At 36.6% G+C, this 22,859-nt stretch overlaps 1 protein-coding gene across 1 annotated transcript in view; it reads right to left on the minus strand.

Annotated features, from left to right (window-relative positions):
• The window catches only part of PARK7 (Parkinsonism associated deglycase), a 28,860-nt gene extending 8,335 nt beyond the window's left edge, over window positions 1-20,525 (minus strand). The window contains exons 1-5 of the mRNA XM_051988648.1: window positions 20,410-20,525; window positions 13,346-13,549; window positions 12,239-12,340; window positions 10,504-10,563; window positions 10,164-10,233 (exon numbers count right to left, since the gene is read on the minus strand). Coding sequence (XP_051844608.1) covers window positions 10,164-10,233; window positions 10,504-10,563; window positions 12,239-12,340; window positions 13,346-13,435 — 322 coding nt within the window. The 5' untranslated portion in view covers window positions 13,436-13,549; window positions 20,410-20,525. The remainder of the gene's footprint in view (window positions 1-10,163; window positions 10,234-10,503; window positions 10,564-12,238; window positions 12,341-13,345; window positions 13,550-20,409) is intronic.
• Between the last annotated feature and the right edge of the window lie 2,334 nt (window positions 20,526-22,859).

A 22,859-nucleotide genomic window follows, 5' to 3' on the forward strand; every position in this document is an offset into this window, starting at 1 on the left:
TATTTTTTGTTGTCTCATTAAATTATTAATTTCTATTTGGTCTAATGTTTCAGTGAATCCACTATTTGGGTAAAGGTGATTTTCTCTTATAAATTACTTATTCTCTGGTTTCATTCTTCAAAAACTTTCACTTCTTAATCTCTTGCTTTATTTCTTCTAGGTATTGTATAGTCCTTGTGGAAAATTTACTTGCCCCAAATCCTGAGTTGGCCTGCAGTTAAAGAATGGCTCCTTTTTTGTGTGTGCTCTTATGATTTGCAATACAATTTCATGATGGTTAGTGTCTTCTTTAGCTTATTTATGTCTTCAACTTTAATTCCTGATTTGAGGCTTTGCATCAGATTGAATTTCCACCCCCCACCCCCACCCCCACTGTCTTTCAGTTGCAGAGGTGAACCCTGTGCTTGGTATTGCCCTTGGGTCATTTGGGATGCTCTGGAGATGTCCATCTTCCTAGGGTGAGCCCCACCCCAGACCTTTGACATTCACAGCACTGAGGGCCTTACAGCCCCTTCTTAGTACAAGCCACAGTCGCACAGGTCACTGCCACACCTAGTACGGTGAGACACTTCTGAACTTTTAAGGGTCCTGCTGGGTTTTACAATCACCTTGAGGCTCTCTTGGGGGAAGCCCTCCACTTTTTTTTTTTTTTTTTGGCTGCTTTTAGGCCAAACCCCTGCAGGGGACATGTCTCTGGTTGCCCTGGGTGAGGCCTGTTTGTCTGTGCTTGTATTGACTTTACTGGCAGCTCCTTTTCACTACTGTCCAAGAGTTGCTGGTTCACTTTTTGCAAAGTTTTGTGAACAAGAAGTTTCTTCTTGCATTTCTTGATTGTTATTTGGTCTGGTATGAATTTCAGGGTTTTGCTAGATTAAGTATGGAGGAGATGGGCAAACTTCCTCCATTCAGGCAGCCACCCCAGTCCTTTGGCACTCCTGAGCTTACATTTCCTTGATTATTGAATTCATGTTGCTTCCTGTGTACACGTCACTGTTGGTAATATTTTGCAGCCTCCTGCTACTCTCAATGTATCACCATTACCTTTTGGGTCACTAAAAGGGTGAGTTTCTGTATTAGGGAGTAGCTTATCATCACAGAAAGCACTATCTTATTTCTTAAATGCAATCCAGCCTACGCTGGGCCAGATCATTGCCCAAAATTTACATGCTAGGTCAAAGAGTAAGGATTGAGGAACTACATGGAAGGCACATCTAATTGCACATCATAATGTGGACAAAATGTAGTTTTATATCTACCTATATGATCATGCATAACCTGTTGGGCTGACCTCTTCTGAGTGACCTTAGTTTTCATAAAGGAGGCTTCCCCATACAATGTAATTCATAATCAGAAACAGTAGAGGGATTTCTTCATATAAAGGAAATTGATTCATATTGCCTGAGCAAGCCCTCCTCTTAGAGAATTGTAAACACCTTTGAGAAACATGCACCTCCATTGAATTCCTTACTTAACACTGGTAAGAGGGATAGTGAGCAGAATCATCTTTGTGGCTGCATCTATAAAGGATCTTTTCCATGATCTTAATATATGCATGGAAAAGACCTTGTTAAGACAAAGAAAATCTTTAAAGCTACATTTTGCTCCACTGTATTTTGGTTCTGAAATCAAAGTACAGCAAGACCTTATATTTTCTCTGTACCTTTAGTCAATTGTATAAACATAAAGATGTGATCTGCTGGTGAAAATAATCAGCAAAAATCTTGTTTTCCTCACATATTTCAAATAAAAAATATCTGACATATACATAAAGCAACTAATTTTAGAAAGATTTCACAACAAGAGAAAGGCAGGATACATAGGTCAGTAGTTGCTAATGTTGAAACTCAACAGTAAATTGGTACTTTTGTGTCATTATAGCAAAGGAAAAAGCAAAGAAGTTCTAAAGATACTGAATAAAAATTTATAGTACATGGCTTCAAAACTTAGTGACTTCACTGCAAAAATGGACACAGCAAAAAAAAAATATGAAAAACATTGGGAAAAAAGGTTCAGAGACCACTAAGGAGCCTCATGTCTGAATATTCAGCATAGCGAATGCTGAACAGTGCCACATACAAAGACTACATCTCAATAGGAAACCAATGATTACTGATGAGGATGCAATTTCAGAATCAGCAGTCTGGCTGCAATTAGACTGCATAGACCAGTTAGAACAAAGGTCAAAATCAATATCTAATTAGAAGAGTAAAGATAAGGTGATACTGCATACAATGACAGCAGATTCAACATGACCTTTTTAAACAAATGAATGAGGTAAAGGCAATAATTCTAATAAAAATTTCCTCTATGAGCTTACAAATAAGCAAAAGATCTGTGATTTCATCAGCCTAGTGCACTCCCTTCTTTCCATTCTCTTTTTGAAGAATGTATTCACTATGTGTGTTTGTGCACGCAAAGTTTTAGGAGTTTACAAGCTTTTGGTTCTTTCATTTTTAAATTATGAATGCCATTTTCCAACATATTTTCCATTAACCTCTGTTAATTCTTTCATAGGAAACTGAAACAGCATTTAAGAGACTTGCTCAAAATCACACAGATAAAAGAGGTGGACTCCAACTTCAATTCATCAGGTGCCAAAAGCAGTTTTCTTTCTAAAATATTCCCTGGCTGGTTACTCTGCACAGTATACATATTTGTGGTGTGTGTGTGTATGTTTTTTAACAGATTTCAGAGGTTACAGGTTTTACAGCCGCTAATTTCCTTGATTTGCTTTCTGTTAAATTTTGCTAATCTGGGGTCTTTTCTCTTCTTCCTTTCTTAGTTTGTCATTCTCCTGATAAGATTTTCAAGAGTCCAGAAAACATTTTTATCAACTTCTTTTAGGTACATTCCATCTCTGGCTAAGAGCCGGCCATTCCTATATTTGAAGCCGTGATCCACAAATGTTGATCCCATTTTCAGACATCATCTTCATTACCAGCTGTTCATTTCCCAAATCCACGTCTCTTCTGAATCCCTTGCCCACAATTGGTTGCAGTGACAAAAATACCATCTGTCCCTTCACAGCTTTCAGTTTCTCACCCAAGAACCTTCCACAGTTTCTCTTCATATGTCACTCTTGGTACATGTCCTCCCCTAAATTCTGCTTCACAGATCCATCCAACTGCAAATAGCCTCTCTTACCCATTCAATGCATCATTAAGCTCTTGCTCTTACCATACCACAGATTCACTTCCTTTATTGATCACTTATTTCTGGAATACCTCTTACATAACCTTCTTGCACACAAGTCATTGTTCCTAATAGATTGCAGCTCATTCACACCTACCATGTGTCTCCCCATTCCCCTTTATGTCAACTGCAATTGAGATTCTTCAGAGTTCAGAGGGGTGTTTCATTAGTCATCAAATAATTGAGAATCCTGGCATTTAAAAAGTGAGCCTTTGGTTCAGAGATCAGCTTAGGATTACTCTAAGAATCTAGCAACTTCCCAGATGCAATTCAGCTTGTTTGCTTCCAATTCTGGGCCCAACTCATTGGCTCTATACAGTATCTTTCTGAGATCAGTATTAATTCAATGCTGCCTTGTCTGGCATTCTTCAACCACGTGAGTTTCCTTTATAGATTTTAAAGCTGAACTCTTGAATGATGATCAAATTCAATAAAACTCTGTAGTGCTCTGGGACTTAATGTAATCTGCACAGTTAACATCTGCAAACATTTACATCCAGAGGATCTTGCAATTTGTATGAATCCCATTTTGAGTTGGTCTCTATTTTCGATTACCCACGTTTGTATATTAGGAAGTTTGAAACAGGAATCATACTACCAATATGACTACCTTTAAAAGTAATAAAATTAAATGGCTTGTATAGAAGACATGAATATGAATTTTTTAAAGTCCTCTGAAACCAAGTCTAACTGGGTGAGGAGGACTAAAAATAATGCTCAGCATTTATAGAATACTTTAAGGTTCACAAAGCACTCTCCATGCCCAATCTCATTTGATCACCCCAGCAATCCTAGCACACTTCAACTATTATCAACTTCATTTCTGAGATGATGAAATGGATGCCCAAAGACTGGTCCATGGCCACAGTTATGAAGTGTCAGGTTACAAAACCAAATCTCTTATGACTCCAAGTCTAATTCTGATCATCTTCACCATCATCACTAGCATTTATATAGTACTTTAAGGTCTCCAAATTACTACAAATATTATTTCATTTTATCTTTACAATCATGGAAGTCAATTATTCCCATTTTGTAAATAGAGAAACTGAGGCAGGTAGTGGTTAAGTGTACCATCTCACAGGAGACTGGACATTAAACCTAGAAAAGAGAAGATTTTGGGGAGAGAAGACAAAACGACCATCACAGGATACTTTTAAGAGTTGTCATGTGAAAGACTAATAATTGTTTTCCATTGCCTCAGAAAGTACAGCTACAGAGTGTAGCTGGTTGATGTAATAAGTAGAGCACCAGCCCTTAAGTTGGAGGACCTGAGTTCAAATCTGGCCTCAGATACTTAACACTTCCTGGCTGTGTGACTCTGGGCAAGTCACTTAATCCCCAAGTGCCTCAGCCAAAAAAAAAAAAAAAAAAAAAGTACAGCTAGAACCAACAGACATAAGTTAGGGAGGCGGATTTCAGGCCAAAATAAGGAAAAACTGCCTCCAAATATAGTGTAATGAGTCCCCAATCAATGGAAGAGTTCAGATGTTAGATAAGCACCTGTGTCAGAGATACTATTTAAGTGTTTCATGTTTCAGTTATGAATTGGCTTTTTGAGTCTCCAAGGTGTTTCCCAATTCTAGGATTCAGTAAGTACCTCTTAGGACATTTAGTGCTCAATTTTTTTGTCACTGACTGAAACATAGAGTTCTGGGTTTGGTATTTTCTACTTAAGGCACTTAACAGAAGAGCAGAATAGTAGAATTCCTTTTTTTCTCTAGCTACTTAAAAATATACTCTTTTATATTTTCTCATGTCCATATAATGCCTGGAATCCCAAAAAAGTACACTGACATAGTAGTTCTCCTTCTCAAGCAATCTAAGCTCCTAAAATACACCTCTGTTCTTATTCCATTTATATTCAGTGTAACTAAGAAGAGTTATCCATAAAGTTCTTCTTTAGAATTATAGCAAGGAGACACTGGGCTTGGATCTGGTTTTCAAATCCCAACTTAAACTATTATTAATATCTGTAATTTTATGGGCTAGTCATCTCGTGTCTAAGAGCTTCAGCATTCTCACCTTTATAATGAAGAAATGGTTGTTGCAAGAAAGTGCTTTCCAAACATTAAAATATTATAAAAATGTGAATTACTGTGATGAACTGTCTTTCATGTCTCAATTTAATTCCCAAGAAAAGAGTATTTACACAATACCTCTACAAGTTACATGAAAGCCAACTGATTGTCAGATTTAGAAGACCCAAACAAATGCTTAAGTAGTTACATTCTCTGCAAGAATTGGCCCTGATTTACAATTATTACACACAATACACTTATTAAAGATTAAAAAAAAAAAACAAAAAACTATTCACTTGCTTTAAAAAATGAGGATGAAAGATCAGGAGCAGAATTTTTTATGTAAAAAAGCAGTAAAAGTAATCGGATCTCAGACAAAGTTAAGCTAAAACAGATTTAAACAAAAGAGAAAAACAGGGAAACTACATTACATGTCAGTTATATTAATCAATATTGTTTAAGACTATTTAAAATAACCTAGACAATATAAGGTTGGAATATTGCTGAGGTATAAGAAATGATGAATGAAGGGATTTAGAAAACTAGGGAAAGACTTGCACTTATGAAGGAAGATGTTATCCATCTTCAAAGACAGACAGGACAAATAAGCATAATATGATCTTACATAGATGCGTACCAATGTGTATGTGTATATATGTATATGTGTATATATATATTGAAATGCATCTATCCACACTTAATTTTAGTCTCCTTGAGGGAGTAAGGGGAGGAAAGGGCCAAGAACAAAAGAAAATCTATAAGTAAGCAAAGAAAAGATGGACAAGTTCCAATGGTCTTGTGATGAAGAGAACCATTTGCACCCAGGCAGAGGACTGTGGAGATTGAACAACATAGAATGTTCATTTTTTTAATTGTTGTTTGCTTGCATTTTATTTTCTCATTTTTTTCTTTTTTGATTTGATTTTTCTTGTGCAGCATGATAAATGTGGAAATATGTATAGAAGAATTGCACAAGTTTAACATTGGATTACTTGCTGTTTAGAGAAGAAAGTGAGAAAAAATTTTGGAACACAGGGTTTTGCAAGAGTGAATGCTGAAAATTATCTATGAATATGTTTTGAAAGAGCTTTAATAAAAAAATTTAGCTGAAAAAAAATGTGTGGTTTTAATTATATAAGTTTCTCAAAATGGAAATTTATTGCTTTATATTATGAATCCTCTCATATTTTACTGTTAACACAGCAATTTTTTTCCTTTGCCTACTTTGTATTTGTCTTAAATAAATAATAAATAATTTTTAAAAAGGTTTGACAGTGTTAGACTAGATAATTTCTAGAGTTCCTTCTTATTCTAATCAGCTATGACCACATGACTAGGACAAGGGAAAGGGTTTTTATTTTTTGGGTTGGAAGTAAATTTATTCCAAGTTCTTTTTACTAAATTTGTTGTAAAACTTAATTATTTTTTGTTCCATTTAGCTATAACACATGCAAATGCCTAAAAAAAAAAAAAAATCAAGTGTTCTGCAAATATACTTAAGTCCAGCATGCCTGAAAAAAAACCACACCATTTTACCTAATTTTGTATCTTACCCAGCCAACCTCTAGCAGTGTCCTAGACATGGCAGGCACTTAGTAAATGCCTGCTTTATTGAATGAATAAAAGGGAAAGGAAAGAGATCAGTTTGTGCTTTCTGCAAACATAACCAGAGCCACAGCATACTAGTGGTACTGAATGAAGAGCACAGGGAACAAAAGGGACCATAACACAAATCCACAGTGCCACCTCGTGGTGATTCTCATGAAGTCATTCTCCACCCCCTTTCCCCCACCCCCCCAACTCAAACACAGCTTGTGGGCTGCACCTCTTCCTCTGGCTCTGGGTCCCCATTCCCCCACTGCTCTCCTGATCCTGAAGCCCTGGTCCAGTCTGCCTCCTGCTGTTCCTTCCTCAGTACCTGCTTCTGAAATCCTCTCCCCTAAGGGAGCCTGAGGTCACTCACTCTTCAATCTCTCCTGCTCCCTCACCTTCCCAACTACATGAATGGCTGCCTTTTGACAACTTCTGTTTATTTAATACTTCTACTGAAAGTGAACTTTCACATTCATGACTTGCCTTAGCATCTAAATGAAAACCTCCTTAAAGGTAATAGAACAATTCAAGAAACTTCACAATACTTATGCACATTGGATGCCTTCTCAATACAGAGCATTCAATAAAATGTCTGAATGCTGGAGATATTTGCAAATATAGGATAAAGTTAAAATTAATGTTTTTGTATGACACAAAACCACTAGTTGGTATTAGTAAATCATGTGATTTAAGCACATACAATATGGATAAAAAAGTAGAAATTTAAAGTGGAGGAATCATAGTTAATATTCAGGCAACAAGTGTATTTTTAAGTGACACTGAACAATGGAAAGCATTTCTGAGATTCAAAAATGCCACAAAACGCCTTATAAAGTCTAAGGATCCAAGATTAGGAAAACAGTGTACATATTCCACAATTCTGCTCTATAACAACCATCTCTTTGAGTGTTTCCTAATTCTCAAAGGGTAAAAGGTCACTGTACTGTATGTTAAAATCTTTGTGCAGAAATACTATTTTTTGTTGTTGTTGTTTTAGCAGCTTATTTTCCAGAACTGGTTGAATGACTATACTCAAAAAACAGTCATTAATGGAGTGATTTTAGTAAGGAAGTGATTATTGGAAGTTCCCAGAGATCAAGATCTGCCCTTATCCTTGCATTAACATTTTAATGAGTAACCAGAATAAAGTTATATAAGCATGCTTTGACAAATCATACAAAATTGTTGGCTGACAGACTTGAGACCAAAAAAAGAATCCAATATATTATAATGTCAGGCCAAATAATCTATAAAATAAAATGTAATGAGAGATTAATATAAAATCTTAAAACTCAGGGTCAAATACTCAACTTCACATGTACATGAGAAAACCAAATTATGTTGAGACAGACGTTTATCCAAAAGGCCTGGGAATTTTAGTTGAATACAAGCTCAAAATGCATCAATAATACAACAAAGGAGCCAGAATGCTAAATCAATCTTGGCTGCTTTAAAGGAGATAGGAGTTTCCAGAGTAAAGGAAATGGTAGTCCCTCCACCTCCTGTCCAGCTCATACTACATTGGGTGTATCATGCTCAGTTCGGGGCCCACATTTTAGGAAAGACAATTCTTAATGTGTAGGAAGATGTCAAAGGAGGGGCAAGTGGGATGGTGAAAGGCTTTAATCAAGACCAACAAGTGAGAACCACTGCTTTGCCGAGATATTCATCACCCAGCCCTTTGATCATGGGTTCTACAATTCTGCTCATTCTAGTCTGAATATGTTCTTGGTGACTGTGTTCTAGTTTTATTCTTTTTTTCCTTAAAAACTGGGTTATCTGCCCTTTTCCAATCCCATGGCCTCTCTCCTGTTCTCCTTAATCTTGTAAAGTTCACTGTCAGTTAAAAAAGACATTAGCCATCTCTTTTGGTAATCTAAGGTCTGTTGACTTGAACTTATCATGGACAGCCAAGGACTTTCTTACCACTTATCTCTTTGCTTATTGTAGAAAAATCCCTATTAGCTATATTAATTCTGTCCTCTGCAATAAGTCCACCTCATAAATTTGTATTTATATACAAATGATCAAAAAACAGATAACAGGCAAAGTGAATTAAAACTCTTAGTGCACCTCTTTGGTATCAGTGAGATTTGGATTTTATCTCCTATAATGTTCTATGACTATTCTTCCTGTATTGAAGCTGCTATTCTTTGGAATCTAGTTTTGTAGACATTCTTAGGCACTTTTTCCAAATCAAAAAGAAAAGTTAAAAGATTCAAAGAAAAGACCGCATGGCTATCTGTTGTCTCTTCTCACTGCGATGCATACTGATAGATAAGAAGCCAAAATTTTTCTCAGTTTCCATTATCACGGATGGTAATGACAGCTACTCTTCACTGACATTTCATCAAGTGTCTGGGCATTCTTTCTTTCATTTAATCTCCACAACTCTGTAAAGCTGGAACTATAGTTACTGTCCCCATCTTCAGAGGAGAAAACGGAGGTTCAGAAAGATGAAGCTCCTTGTCCAAAATTATAAATACTAAAAGCAGAATTAGAAACCAGCTCTCGAAGTCTGGCATACTGTATGAAGTCAGGTATTGACAATGAAATGTTTTCAATATCATTTTCATATATATAGAAAACAGTAGCTCCAAGCAATCAGAAAAATTCCAATGAGAAGTCACTAAAATTAGAAAGATTACAACTTAACTCATGAACGAAAAGTCACAAATAGGGCAACTAATGAGTTTACTTTGGGACAGATTTCATGCTGTGTGACAACTGAATCTTTTGGCAAAGAGTTTATTTGCTGGGCCAAGTATTTTAATTAATACTACAGTGCCATTTTGTGTTTAACAAAATATTTGAAATTTTCAATTTCAAAGAACCTATGCTAAGGATGTAGGGAAAAAATGATAAAGGGAGTAGGAGAAGGGCTCTCTAGAATCAAGAAACAATTTAGGAAACAGCCAAAAAAACCTTCCAACTCTATTTATCCTTGAAATCACAATCAATTAATAAACCAATATTTGGCACTGTGCATACAAAAGTGAAACAGTTCCTATCCCCCAAAATATCTATATACATATATACATACAAAATGAGTGTACAAAATATCTTATCTAATAAGTTACTTTATGATTTCTACAAGGGAACCTTTTAGAACATACTTGTCAACTTGAAAGATTATTCCCAGAGCTTTTGGAATATCAACATTCTAAAAGCATAAGACTGTACAAGACCTGGGGCAGATAGGTGGCACAGTGAATAGAGTACCAGCCCTGAAGTCAGGAGAACCTGAGTTCAAATATGGTCTTAGACACTTAATAATGCCTAGCTGTGTGTGACCTTGGGCAAGTCACTTGACCCCAATTGTCTCAGCAAAAAAAAAAGAAGAAGAATATACTAGACCTGCACAAATGGCAGCAATAAGGCCTTTTCTTTTCTCTTGTTCTTTCAGCAGTGTCTTCACTTGTGGGCTCTACAAAAAGAAAAGTAACATATAAGTAGTCATTAATCCATGAATCAATCTTCTCTGGTTTCTAATTCTGCTTTTGATATGAAATGCAAATACAACCTAAAACAACTAAGATTTAGAAATATTATAGAAAAATAGTTACTTTGAAGACATAGTCAACTTAAAACTCTATATTATTAGTTTCACACTTGGCATATCAATTCCCCTCAAAGATTTTAATGACACTAGAAATATGAACTATAAACATTCTTAAATACTTCCTTTAGATATTACCTCTCTCAAATTCTGTGCACCCAGATTACCTCCTGGCAGGACTATCACATCATATGGTGCCTAAAAGATTCAAAAACAACAAAAAAAGGGGCATTAAAGAGAAACATTCTAATGACATTTTCTATTCTAAACTAATTATAAAGAATATTCAGAAAAATAAAAAATCTGAGAGAAAAGTGATCAAAAGCATGTCCTAAATGACTTCAAAAATGGCAGTTTTCAAAAAAATTAGCTAACATTTACAAAGTGCTTTAAGGTTTATCAAGTGTTCTTCACATGTTATTTTATTTGCTCCTCATAACCACGTTGAGAAGGGGCATTAATAGCTTCATTTTACTTGTGAGGAAACCAAGGCAGACAAAAGTAAAGTGAGTTGCTCAGTGTTAACACAGCTGCTTGGTTGTCCTTCATTTCTGAAGAGGACCAAAATGACATCACTATATTAGAGTCGAGATAAGAGTATGGCTGATCAGGCCAATACAAACTCAGAGTGCTCTCTGCCACAGGTCAGACACAAATAGTCCCTATGAACATTTGGAGTGGCTTCTCTAACTTTGCACATCTTGCATTTCTCCTGGGTTACACAAAGTGTAATAAGAAAGATTCAAATTCAGAGCTAATTGCTAAAACTAAACAAGAGAGAAATTTGGCCAATAGCATTTGTGAATATTTCTTTTTAATCCTATAAGAAAGTGAAATGATAAACTCCACTTAACAAAGTTTTGAGAATACAACAGTGAATATTGTGATGTACTGAGAGACAACACTATTTTTATGATCCTAATTTCTCTGCATTAAAAACAGCTAATAAAGAAAAATAACATTAGAAATATATATTCTTTTTCTTTGTCACAATAGTATTGGGTACCAAAACATGAGTGAGATGTTCTGATCATCCAAATATCAGAGCAGAAAAAAAATTGAGACAAAGAAATCATAACTGACTTTTCCTTCTTGCTTTAAGCATTCATTTTAAAAAACATCAACAAGTTTCATAGCTGATTATCAACATACAAATTCCCTACAACTTACCGTTAACATGTTTTTAGAAGGAAAAAGATTTGTGTTCTCTCAAAATTTTAAAAATCCACTGACTAAATAATATTCTCAACTAGAGTCATATCCCTAAATGTAAGGCACCCAAAATTCCCTGTGTGCAGGAATTACCCCTTAAATTTTTTTTTATCTGATGCTGTGCCCAAAAAAGTAATCCTCCCCAATTCATTTTGATGATAACATCACTAGACAGGTCAACATAAAAAATCTGGAAACTTTTCTTATTTAAATTCTCATGACAGCAATAGAATGAATTTATGTCAACCAATTTAATTCTCCTTCAATTAGAGGCTTGTCAAACATTCTACCTAAAGTAAACATGTAACTATTTCTGTTCCTTTGAAAACAGAATACAGGATTATGAGAACAAGAAATGTTCAGATCAAGTGGTAATCCTTGTCACTCTGGCCCCTCTTTTGTTTTGGTAGCAAACAAGAAACAAGCATAACAGCAGGCAAGATAACAAGATTACATTGTTGTATATAGAAAACACAAAAATGATCAAGTTTTGTGCCAATTACACACTGTAATAAACAAGATAACACATGATAATGATTTATAATATAAGGTAATAGAAAACTCTCTGTGAACAGTGAACAAACCATGATTAAATTTCTGAAATCAACTACTGAAGAAGAATGATCAGCTTTAAGGACTGTTTGATGAAAAAAGGACAAACCTCCTTTGTTGCATCTTCTAGACTAGCATCAGGGCAAATGAGCACATCTCTACTACACTGTACTGGATCCTTTCCAGAAAGACCTGCAATGATGACTTTCATCTGAAAAACAAAAACAATTCCCAGACCTCTATTTAAGAAAATTGACAGTTTGTAGGACAAGTGCATTATGAATTGACAATGTAATATGGCAGCCTAAAAAGCTAAGATTTCAGGCTACTTAGGTTTAGACTCATGTTTAGGAGATGGAAGGTAACTGACTCAAGCTTTGCTCTGTCCTATTTAGCTTACATTTAGAACACTGTTTTCAAATCTAGTTGTCACATTTAAAGAGCAAAAATCAACAGGGCAGTGAAGGACTAGAAATTGTGCCATGTGAGGATCAGGTGAAAGAACTGGGGATGAAGAGAGGAAGTGGGGATGATAACCATCTTCAAGTATTTAAAGGAAGGAGTAAGCTTCTACATGGCTTTAGAGTACTTTACAAGAAAACAATGTAAGTTTTTAAAAAGGAAAATTTGGTCTTGTCCTGAAATAACTTCCTGACAAGATTCAAAGTAAGATCAGCTAGCTGCAGAGATAGTGGTGTCTCTCTCCTGGAGGACCTTTGGTTAGGGATGTTGTAGATGCAAGTCTTGAGTTGGACTCAATGGTCTCTGATAGAATCTTCTGAGTTGGAAGGGATTTTTTCAGATTCCCTTATTTGTGATGTTTGTATATGCTGCCAATAGATGTTGCACGAAGAAATTGTAGTAAATGTTTATTTCACTTTATTGTCATAAGTTTGATCACTACATACTCAAGATTATTCGGTGAACTTCTCAATGGGGGCAACACTTCCTTTGGTGATATAGAGAGTAAAAGAGCCATGCATTTTTATCTGGGCAAATATCTGTGTTCTCCTTCACAGAAAAAGTCCACCTAACATTCTGTCCTCCAGCTCCAACAAGTATACCAAATGCATAATAACAAAAATGAATTGACTTTACATTTAACATTATTTATACTAGCTGTGGAAATTTAAATTTCATAAAGCTCTGGTAAGTTTTGTCAAAAGATATAAAAGAAATCCATAAATACATTACCAGAAAGAGTGTGCATACTTACTCCAGCCCTCCTCATTAAATCCACAGGGATAACTGTTTCCATCTCCTCTGCTCCTTTAGCCAGGATGACTAATGCTTTTTTTGCAGCCATTTTTTAAATCTTATTTTTTTGAATAAACACAATTAATCCACTAAACCTTTTACTGCAACCAAGGAATGTACAAAATTGAAACTTGAGAAGCTTCTTAAACAGTAGAGCAAATACCTGCTAGGGAAAATACAAAGTTTAGGCAGACAGATACTAGTAAACATCATCATCCATTAACATTTTCGAAAGCACATTCTTTTACACAGTATTATATCAACTAATCAATCTACTACATATTTCTAAAGAAAGTTAGGTTTAGTGAATCTATTCTCATGAATCATAATAGGAGAAACTCAGATTAGAAAAGTTCAACTGAGTTTTAAATACATTTTTAAAAACAATATCTAGACATTTTGTTGCAAGTGAAACTTACTACATCTAATAACATATATGCCTTTTTCACCCATTATCTAGTGAGAAAAGGGTGGTTTTCTCCTTTAACAAGAAGGAAAATCCTAATTCACAGTATGACATGACTAAGCTTTATTAATATAGGCAAAAATATAGTATTTATCTCTAAAGATTTTAGAGGGGAATTTTTAGCATTAATTTTTGACTCTATTTTACATTAGCAATAATATTTTAATACATCCATTTTTTTTAAGAGTAGAAGAAAGGATATTACCCTTATACCAAGCTTTAAGGTAAACAATATAATTTAAAAAAAATTTTTTTTTTACTTATAAGTCATTTCTAACCCAGTTCTTATCATAATCACTTGCTCTGATGGTTTAGTTTGCCAAACAAATATTTTTCAATCATAAGAACTACAATAACTTTTACACTATATATACTTCTAACAAAGCATAAGCTGCAATTATTCACTGAATTATCAAAGGCAAGAAACAGAAAACTTTATTTTTAAATTTAATTATCCCAAGGGTGGTAATGTTAAAAAGTTAACAGCATTCACAATTTGGTTGCATTAATTTTTCTCAACTTTTTGTTTATAAAATACTAATCATGTTGCAGTCTGTATAAGTAAGCAGTCTATTAAATATTCCTGAATTGTCATTCAAGACAAATGCTAAAGGTCAACCTGAGTCCAAATTCAATTATTTTATGTAATGGTTCAAAAAGGGCAATCTCCAATAAGAGAATCCAAACTTTCAAATGTCAAAATGAGCCCACTAATTCTCAATTTTCCCCAATGCTGTTCAGAAGCTCCTAGTGCCCCAGTCAGTGAAAAGATCTTGAGTTCCCAACACTATCCTCGCCCCATCTTTGAGAAGATAGACTAATATGCAATCTTATCAACAAGCATTTCTTTTCACAAAAAGTTATATTTGTCATATTCAGCATTAGTGAATCCTCTACATTTATCCAGATTATTCTATCTAAAAGTATAAGAGGAAATTTGAAGCAGCTTGAGGCAGCTTGTTACCTACCCTACAGCACAAGCAGAGGACTCATTCTAACTTGGAAATAATTTGGCATGTACCAGAATCACTATATTGGCCACTTTTTATCTGCTTGAAGACTTATAAGAATGATTTTATACTGAACTTGTTCCTTTTATGTTTAAATATGCCTCCTAAAAATTCTTTTTTAATGGTGTTAAATGAAGAATCAAATTATTTACAATGTCAGTGAAACTTAAGATCCCCTACTGGCAAGAATGGAATATTCCAATATGTCTCCCAAAGTCTCTGCTGTTTTTAACCCATTTTGATCCAAAAAGGATTTAAAAGAAGAAACTCTCTCACATTATACCTATATTTACTCTTAAAATTCCAAGGACAAATTCAAATCCCTTCAGCCTTTTGACATACTCTTCTTCCATCATCTTGGTACCCTTTACTACTTATTCTCCTTCATCCCACATAATCAATTGGGAAATTTCATCCCTTCAATTTTCACATCTCTTGAACCCAAACCTCCTCTCTACTCACAAAGTTACCACTCTATTTGAGACCCTCCCATCACCACTGGCCTAGACAAGATCTAGTCCTTAATTAGTCTTTCTCTTCAAATTTCTCCTCATTTCAATCTACCTTTCACATAGCTGTCAAAATGATTTTCCTTAAGCAAGGATATGACCATGTTATTCTGCCATTCAATAAATGCAGTGCTACTTACTTATTGCCTCTAAGATAAAATATAAATTCTTCTGGCTTTTAAAGAACTCCATCCTTCACAAACTAGTCTCAGCCTACTTTTCTAGTCTTGTTACAGATTCTAAATTCACCTTCCCATACTCTACAATTCAGCCAAAGTGATTTTTTTTTCAGTCCTGAAAAGCTGTCTCTATGCTTCAAACACACTCCCTGGTCTTCTCCACTTCACAGAATCTCTCAAAACACATCTCAAGCACCATCTTCTACATGAAGCCTTTCTCGATCCTCCTACTGATATATTTCCTATCTTGTATTTATATGTATGTATATACACCCCCCTGACAGAATGTAAATTCCCTAAGAACAGACTACTTCATTTGTGTCTCTAGCCTCCAGTGTCTAGCACAGTATCTGGCTTCTAAAATGAATTTAATCGATATAAAGTATATTAGTTATTAAAGAGGAAAGTTCATATGTAGGGTGAATATTTCTTTTTCTATACTCTTAAGCCTAAAAAAAAGATCATAGGATATGGAGATTATCGAGTTCAACTATACTCCCATTTTGAGATGAGTAAACTGAGGTCCCAAATGGGGCTGTCACTTGCCAATCCCATAAATAGTAAGTTGCCTGGATCTTCAGGTGCTAGAATCAGTTTTTTTCTAATCATACTAAATTGATTCTCTATTGAAGTCATGCCATCATTTATGCTGATGGTTTATATAAGACATTTTCATAAAATAGAGCTTTTCTTGGATACTTAATATTCTGCTTTTCCCAATTCAACAAACATTAAGTGCCTCCTGGGAAGAAAATGCTTTGCTAAGAGGACAACACAAACCAGTGGAAAGAGAATCCTACCCTCCTTGGACTTTATCTCATTCCTGTGCTTGGAATTAAACTCTGTTCCATATAAATGATTCTTAAAAGTTTTACTAAATCCTATTTCCTTCATAAGAATCTTCTCTTACATTCTAGCTATACCAAGTTCTGTAACTGATAGCAATTCCCTTCCCCCTTTATTCCTGGGTGTGCTCTGGGGAATTGAGAAAGACCACAGAAAAATTTGAGAGGCACAATCATCAAGTTTGTGAGGAAGGTGGCACAGTGGGAGGGCCCAGGGCTGTCAGCCAAAAAATGATGGGTCCTGCGGAGTCATTAGTTGTGATTCAGTTTACTCATCTGAAAAACCAAGCTCTTTGGAGCCTTCCTTTGACCTTCAAAATACTCAGAATTTATGCTGTACCAATATAGCCCCTGCTGCCTAGTAGATGAAATTAAATCAAGTATGCAAAACATTTGGCAAATCCTAAATGTCAGTTATTGGCTATTATGAATCCTGTTCTGTTGATGCATATCTGTCTTGTCTATATAAAAAGTGTTTGAAGGCAGAGTCCATGCCTGTCCATCAGCAACCTCCTAGTCCCTAGCAGCTGGGCCCACAGTGAGCATGCAGACTTCTCAAAAATCTGTGTGCATCACCACCCACCCAAAACTTAACAGGAAAATTTTAAAGCTTGTCTGGAACACAGGGATTAAGAGACTTCCCTGTGCTCACACTGTTAAGTGTCAGAAACAAAATCTGAATCCAGGACTTCCTGATCCATGTTCAAAACTCAATCCAGCTGACCAGACTGCCAAGTACTTACAACACCTGTTGTGCAGTTAAAATATAATCTTGAACAGTATTTTACATAATTATGTCAGTGTATCTGAAAGTTAAGTACCAAAGTTAGTTTTACTTATCTTTTTATCTCTAAGAAGACAATGATCTCAAGTTCTTCTTAATGAGTCACTAGACTTGAGGATGTCTTAATTTAGTGACTTAAATAAAACTCCCTTAAGATTTCCACAGAAGAAATGAAAATGACAGAAATAACTCATTTATCAAAAAATTTTGTTACAGAAATGCAATTACAAAAAGTAGGTCAGTCCTGTTTTCCCAGGAAAGACTGAAGCTAAATGAGCTTATCACACTACCTTAGGTAACATTTTAAAACTCTTTTATTAAGCACCTACTATATGCCCAAAACTGTGCTAAGTACTTTAATTGTAGATAGTTGGTCCCAAAAAGTAGCACCAGTACATGTCTTCAAGGCAGGTATACATATCATGAGATAAGAGGGTTCAAAATAGGGAGAAAGGGAAATGTGACAAAAAGCGGCTAGCAAGGAGAAAATGGGCAATGCCTTTCTATGTGAAATTAATCAGCCAATAGGCATTTATTGAGGATCTTTGAAATGCTAGACATTATGGATTCAAAGACAAAAGTCAGACAATCCTTGCTGTCAAATTTTAAATTCTCGCAGGTAGTGACAATAATAAAAACTAACATTTGTGTAGTGCTTACTATGTGCCAAGTTTGATGCATATATATGCATATGTAAAATAGAAACAAGGCAAATTTTGGGGAGAAAATACTAGCAGGTGTGGGACTCAATGAAGACTTCATGCACAAGCTTGAGGTGAACCTTGAAAGAAATCAGGAATTTTAAGAGATAAGGAAGGAATACTTTCTAGGCAGGGGAAAGTGCAGAGGCATAGATAGCACATGGAAGAACTGTAATATGGCTGGTCTGGCCAGACCATCAAGGACTGGAAGGGGAGCAATGCATAAAAAAACTGGAAAGGGAGGTAATGGAATGACAGTCAGGAAGGCAGTTTAAATACCACACTCGGGCAGCCTTGGGGAGACTTATCCTGAGGCACTGCAACAGTTTAGATATGAAAGGTGGTGAGGATCTGAGCCAAAGTGGGAGTTGGTATGTTGGAAGCAAGAGATCTTGGGAGGGTTGAAGGCAACTGGAGTGGGGACCAACCGGCTATTTAGGGTGAGACATTGCACAAAATGGAAGATGACACATGTGCAAGAAGTGTTTAATACACCTAATATCTCATCACTGGCAATAACTTAAGTCCCCAGGTATAAAAGACTGGCTGAAGGGTCAGGAAAGCCAGGAGGGGCTACCTTCCAGGAGGGCATGTAGGAAAGCAAGAGCCAGACAAAAGGAAGTCCACCCAAATTATTTTCTGATCCTATGTCACAAGAACTGGAAGGAATAGTGGATTGAGGAGGACTGGGAATTTTTTGTTTCCAGACTAATTTCATATGCTCCTTCAGTCAATATTTCAGTCTAATAGACTTTGTCACTCCTTGAGCTGAGGGATACTAATCCCCTCTTCTTGGAATGAACTCCTGTCTCTTGGCAGCTTCCTTCCACAGTACCCCCTACAAGAAGCCTTCCCTAATCTCTCTGGTTAGTGTTTCCTCTGGCTCAAGTAACTGTAGCAAGCACTTATTGGTGTAACTTTTTTAATCTTTATATTATCAATGTCTTGCATGTAAAAGAGCAAATAAATATTTCTTTCCCTGGATTCTTTATAAAAATAAATTTAGATTCTTTCTTCAAGGATTTTAGAATCCAATAATGGGGACTTTCCTCTGGTGCTAATACCAGATTAAATGAGATGATCTATGCAGAGTGCTTTGTAAACCTTAAAGCACTATATAAATACCAGCTATTATTCACATCAAGGATGAGATCAAGCAGCTTTGACATATACCCTAAGATGCAGCTTACAACACAAGAGTACAAACCTTGCCCCAAAGATACAAAAAAATTAAACATATATCAAAGCAGGTAGAGGTTGAGTGAATAAAGACATAATGTGGACTCCCATAGAGCCACACTTCAGATCACAGAATTTTACTTGGCTCCTTTATTCTCTCATCTATCAGTAAGACTGGCTTCAGGCCCCGTATGTGGGCAACTTCAGGGAAGACCAGCTCAGTCTTTTCTAAATTATGTCAAAGTAACCTTCCAGATTTCATGTTCTCCTGGATCCCGGTTATTTCAGCCTTACAAACCATTTTGCTGTCATTCCTTGACCTGAGCTGCCATAACTGTGCAAGTCCTGGATTCAAATCCTGCCTCATCAGTGCATGACCATATTTAAAGTATTCAACCTCAGGGCTCCAGGCAACTATCTGAGACTTCAAGTTACAGAGAAGCTGCCAATCTGCAGGGGTGGATTGCTTCCTCTATCACCCCAAATACTCCTGGCAGTGAAAGCTCAAGATCACTAGCTCACCAAGTCCACCCCCCCAAAAAAAACGAAGCCAGAAGGGGGTAAAGTTTACAAGTTGAAGCAGCTCGAGTTTTCCTGAGCTCAAATGCTACTTCAAATTCCTAGCTGTATGACCCTGGGCAATCCACTTAATTTCCCCTAGCCTCAGTTTTCTCATCCATAAAAGGGGGAAATAATAGCACCTATCTCCCACTGAGGATCAAGTTAAATAACATACAAACCATAAAAGTATATATGTGTAATATAAATATATACAATTGTACACATATACATTTGCATATGTATTTGTCGTGTTATTTTATTATATATAAAACACGGCTGCTGTACGTTTATATATGCACAAGCATGCTGGCCATCATTCCTGCTTCCAGGCATTCCTGACTAGCTGGCACTGGTTGGTCTGGTCCTCTAACAGGACGCTGCCAGGAGCAAAGAAAACCCGGATGTGGAGCCACGGGGCCTGGGTTCAAATCCTGTCTTTGTTACTCCTTGGAGCCCCCGGCACCTCCATCGCGGGTCGGGGAGCTGGGAGAATGACCCCTAAGGTCATTTGATGCAAACCTCCCCCATTTCGCAGACCACGAAAGCCAGCCCCAAAGACCGATCTGGACGCGCTCCCTAAGCCCGGGCCACGAGTACTGCTACTGCAGCCGTAGCCGCCACACTCTCTCCCACCCTCACGCGGGGCACGCTGGCCTCCCCGCGCGCTGCGGGGGCTGAGCAGGGATGGAAGGAACGCTCTGACATTTGAGGCCGGGAAGTGGGTGGCAGCGGCCGGGAAACTCTGACAACCAGGGCGAGCCGAGGGGCTGCGGCCCAGGCGCCTCTCACCGCTTCTCAGGTGCCAAGCAGGCGGAAGGCCAGGGACCAGCGCGGGGAACGAAGCTCCACACCCACTGTCTCGCTGACGAGCTCTGGAGTGGGCGGAAGTGACGAAGGAGTTGACGTCACCGCGGCCCGCTCATTCCGAGGGCAGCACGGCGCGACCGCAGAACCGCCCCCTCTCCCCATTCTGTCTCGCGTTCCCCAGCAGAGGAGCAAGCCAACCACAGATCGAGGGGGCGGGACGAAAGGAAAAACTCAGCCGAGGCAGCCAATGGATGAAGGGGAAGCGGCTAAATTCGCGCATGCGCTTGCGAGAGATTGCAGGGGGCGGGGCATTGTAGGCCTGGAGCACGCATGTGCCGCTTGGAATCCTGAGCAAACTGCAGGAGGCTCACGGTCTAAAGGTGGCAGGACACCTGGAGAGGGGCGATTTTTACCTGAGACCTGGAGAGGGGCGATTTTTACCTAACTGTTTTTGAACGGCACCCTGATTGAGTTAAATACTTTATTAAAAGCACAAATCGATGCAGCCAATTAAATATTATGAAAAGAGTAGGCAACGTATTAAGTTGCTATTATTGCAAACTTAAACTGTGTAAACTTTAGTATTATTGCAAAGATTAAGGCATTGTATAAATAACAGCTGTCATTATTGTTGCAAAACTCCAAGTTTTATATAATTTGTCCACTATCATTATTGCAAACCTTAAAGCATCATATAATAGGTACCTAATGGTAGCTATTGCAAAACTTCAACATTTTAGGCAAATATCAACTATCATTATTTCTGCAATTCTTAAAGCATTATATAAATGTCAGCCTACAGTATTATTGCAAACCTTTAAAAGCGTCTAAATGTCAGTTATTACTAATGAATATCTCGATGCACGAATGAGACCTATTATTAACATAAACCTAAATTGCTGTATGTGTCAATTATGATTGCAAATTTTAAAACAGGTTTATGTTGGGAATTATTAGTGAAAACCTTAGAGCAGTGTCTATGTCAGCTCTTATTGCAAAACTAAAAGTATTCTATATATAACATCAGCTGTTAATTTTGATTGCAAGCTTTAAAGCTCTATATGTCTTCTATTGTTGCAAATTTTACAACGCCATGTAAAGGTTACCTATTACTATTTTTTATAAATTGTAAAGCCACTATATAAGTATTCATTATTATTGTTGTTGCAAATTATGTCAGTTATTATTCAACTCTTTAGAATAGGGATTATTTTATGGATTGCCTTTATATCCCCATCTTCTCACACCCAACTTCTATTTTTTCCTCAATAGTTTTTCATTTTCCAATTACATGTAAAGATAGTTTTCAACATTCATCTTTTTTTCTTTTTTTTAAATAAAATTTTTTAAAAATTAAATTTTAAACTTTAAATTAAAGCTTTTTATTTTTCAAAACATGTGTGGACAATTCTTTAATATTAGCCCTTGCAAAATCTTGTGTTCCAATTTTCCCTCCCTTCCCCCATGCCCTCCCTTAGACGGCAAGTAGTCCAATATATCTTAAACATGGTAGAAATATATGTTAACTCCAATATATGCATACATATTTATATATTTGTCTTGCTGCCCAAGAAAAATCAAATCAAACCAGTTAAAAAAAAAAAAAGAAGCAGAACAAAATGCAAGCAAGCAACATGAAAAGAGTGAGAATGCTATGTTGTGGTCCACACTCAGTTCTCACAGTTCTCTCTATGGGTGTAGACGACTCTCTTCATCATTGAACAATTGGAACTGGTTTGAATCATCTAGTCATGGACATAGCATAGATCATCTTATTGTTGAAAAGAGCCAAGTTCATCAGAATTGATCCTCATATAGTATTGTTGTTGCCATGTATAATGATCTCCCGGTTCTGCTCATTTCACTTAGCATCAGTTCATGTAAGTCTCTCCAAGCCTCTCTGAAATCATTCTGCTGGCCATTTCTTATAGAACAAAAATATTCTGTAACATTCATCTATCATAATTTTCTCCAGTTGATGGGCATCCATTCATTTTCCAGTTTCTAGCCACTACAAAGAGGACTTCCACAAACATTCTTACACATACAGGACCCATTCCCTTCTTTAGTATCTCTTTGAGGTATAAGCCCAGTAGAAACACTGCTGGGTTAAAGGATATGCACAGTTTGATAGCTTTTTGAGCATAGTTCCAAATTGCTCTCCAGAATGGTTGGATCTGTTCAGTTCCACCAACAATGTATCAGTGTCCCAGTTTTCCTACATCCCCTCCAACATTCATCATTATTTTTTCCTGTCATCTTAGCCAATCTGACAGGTGTGTAGTTGTATCTCAAGTTGTCCAAATTTGCATTTTTCTGATCAATAGTAATTTGGAACACCTTTTCAAATGACTAGAAATAGTTTCAGTTTCTTCATCTGAAAATTGTCTGTTCATATTCTTTGACCATTTATCAATTGGAGGATGGCTTGA

Source organism: Antechinus flavipes, chromosome 3 (genome assembly GCF_016432865.1).
Source record: "Antechinus flavipes isolate AdamAnt ecotype Samford, QLD, Australia chromosome 3, AdamAnt_v2, whole genome shotgun sequence".
Lineage (NCBI taxonomy): Eukaryota > Metazoa > Chordata > Mammalia > Dasyuromorphia > Dasyuridae > Antechinus > Antechinus flavipes.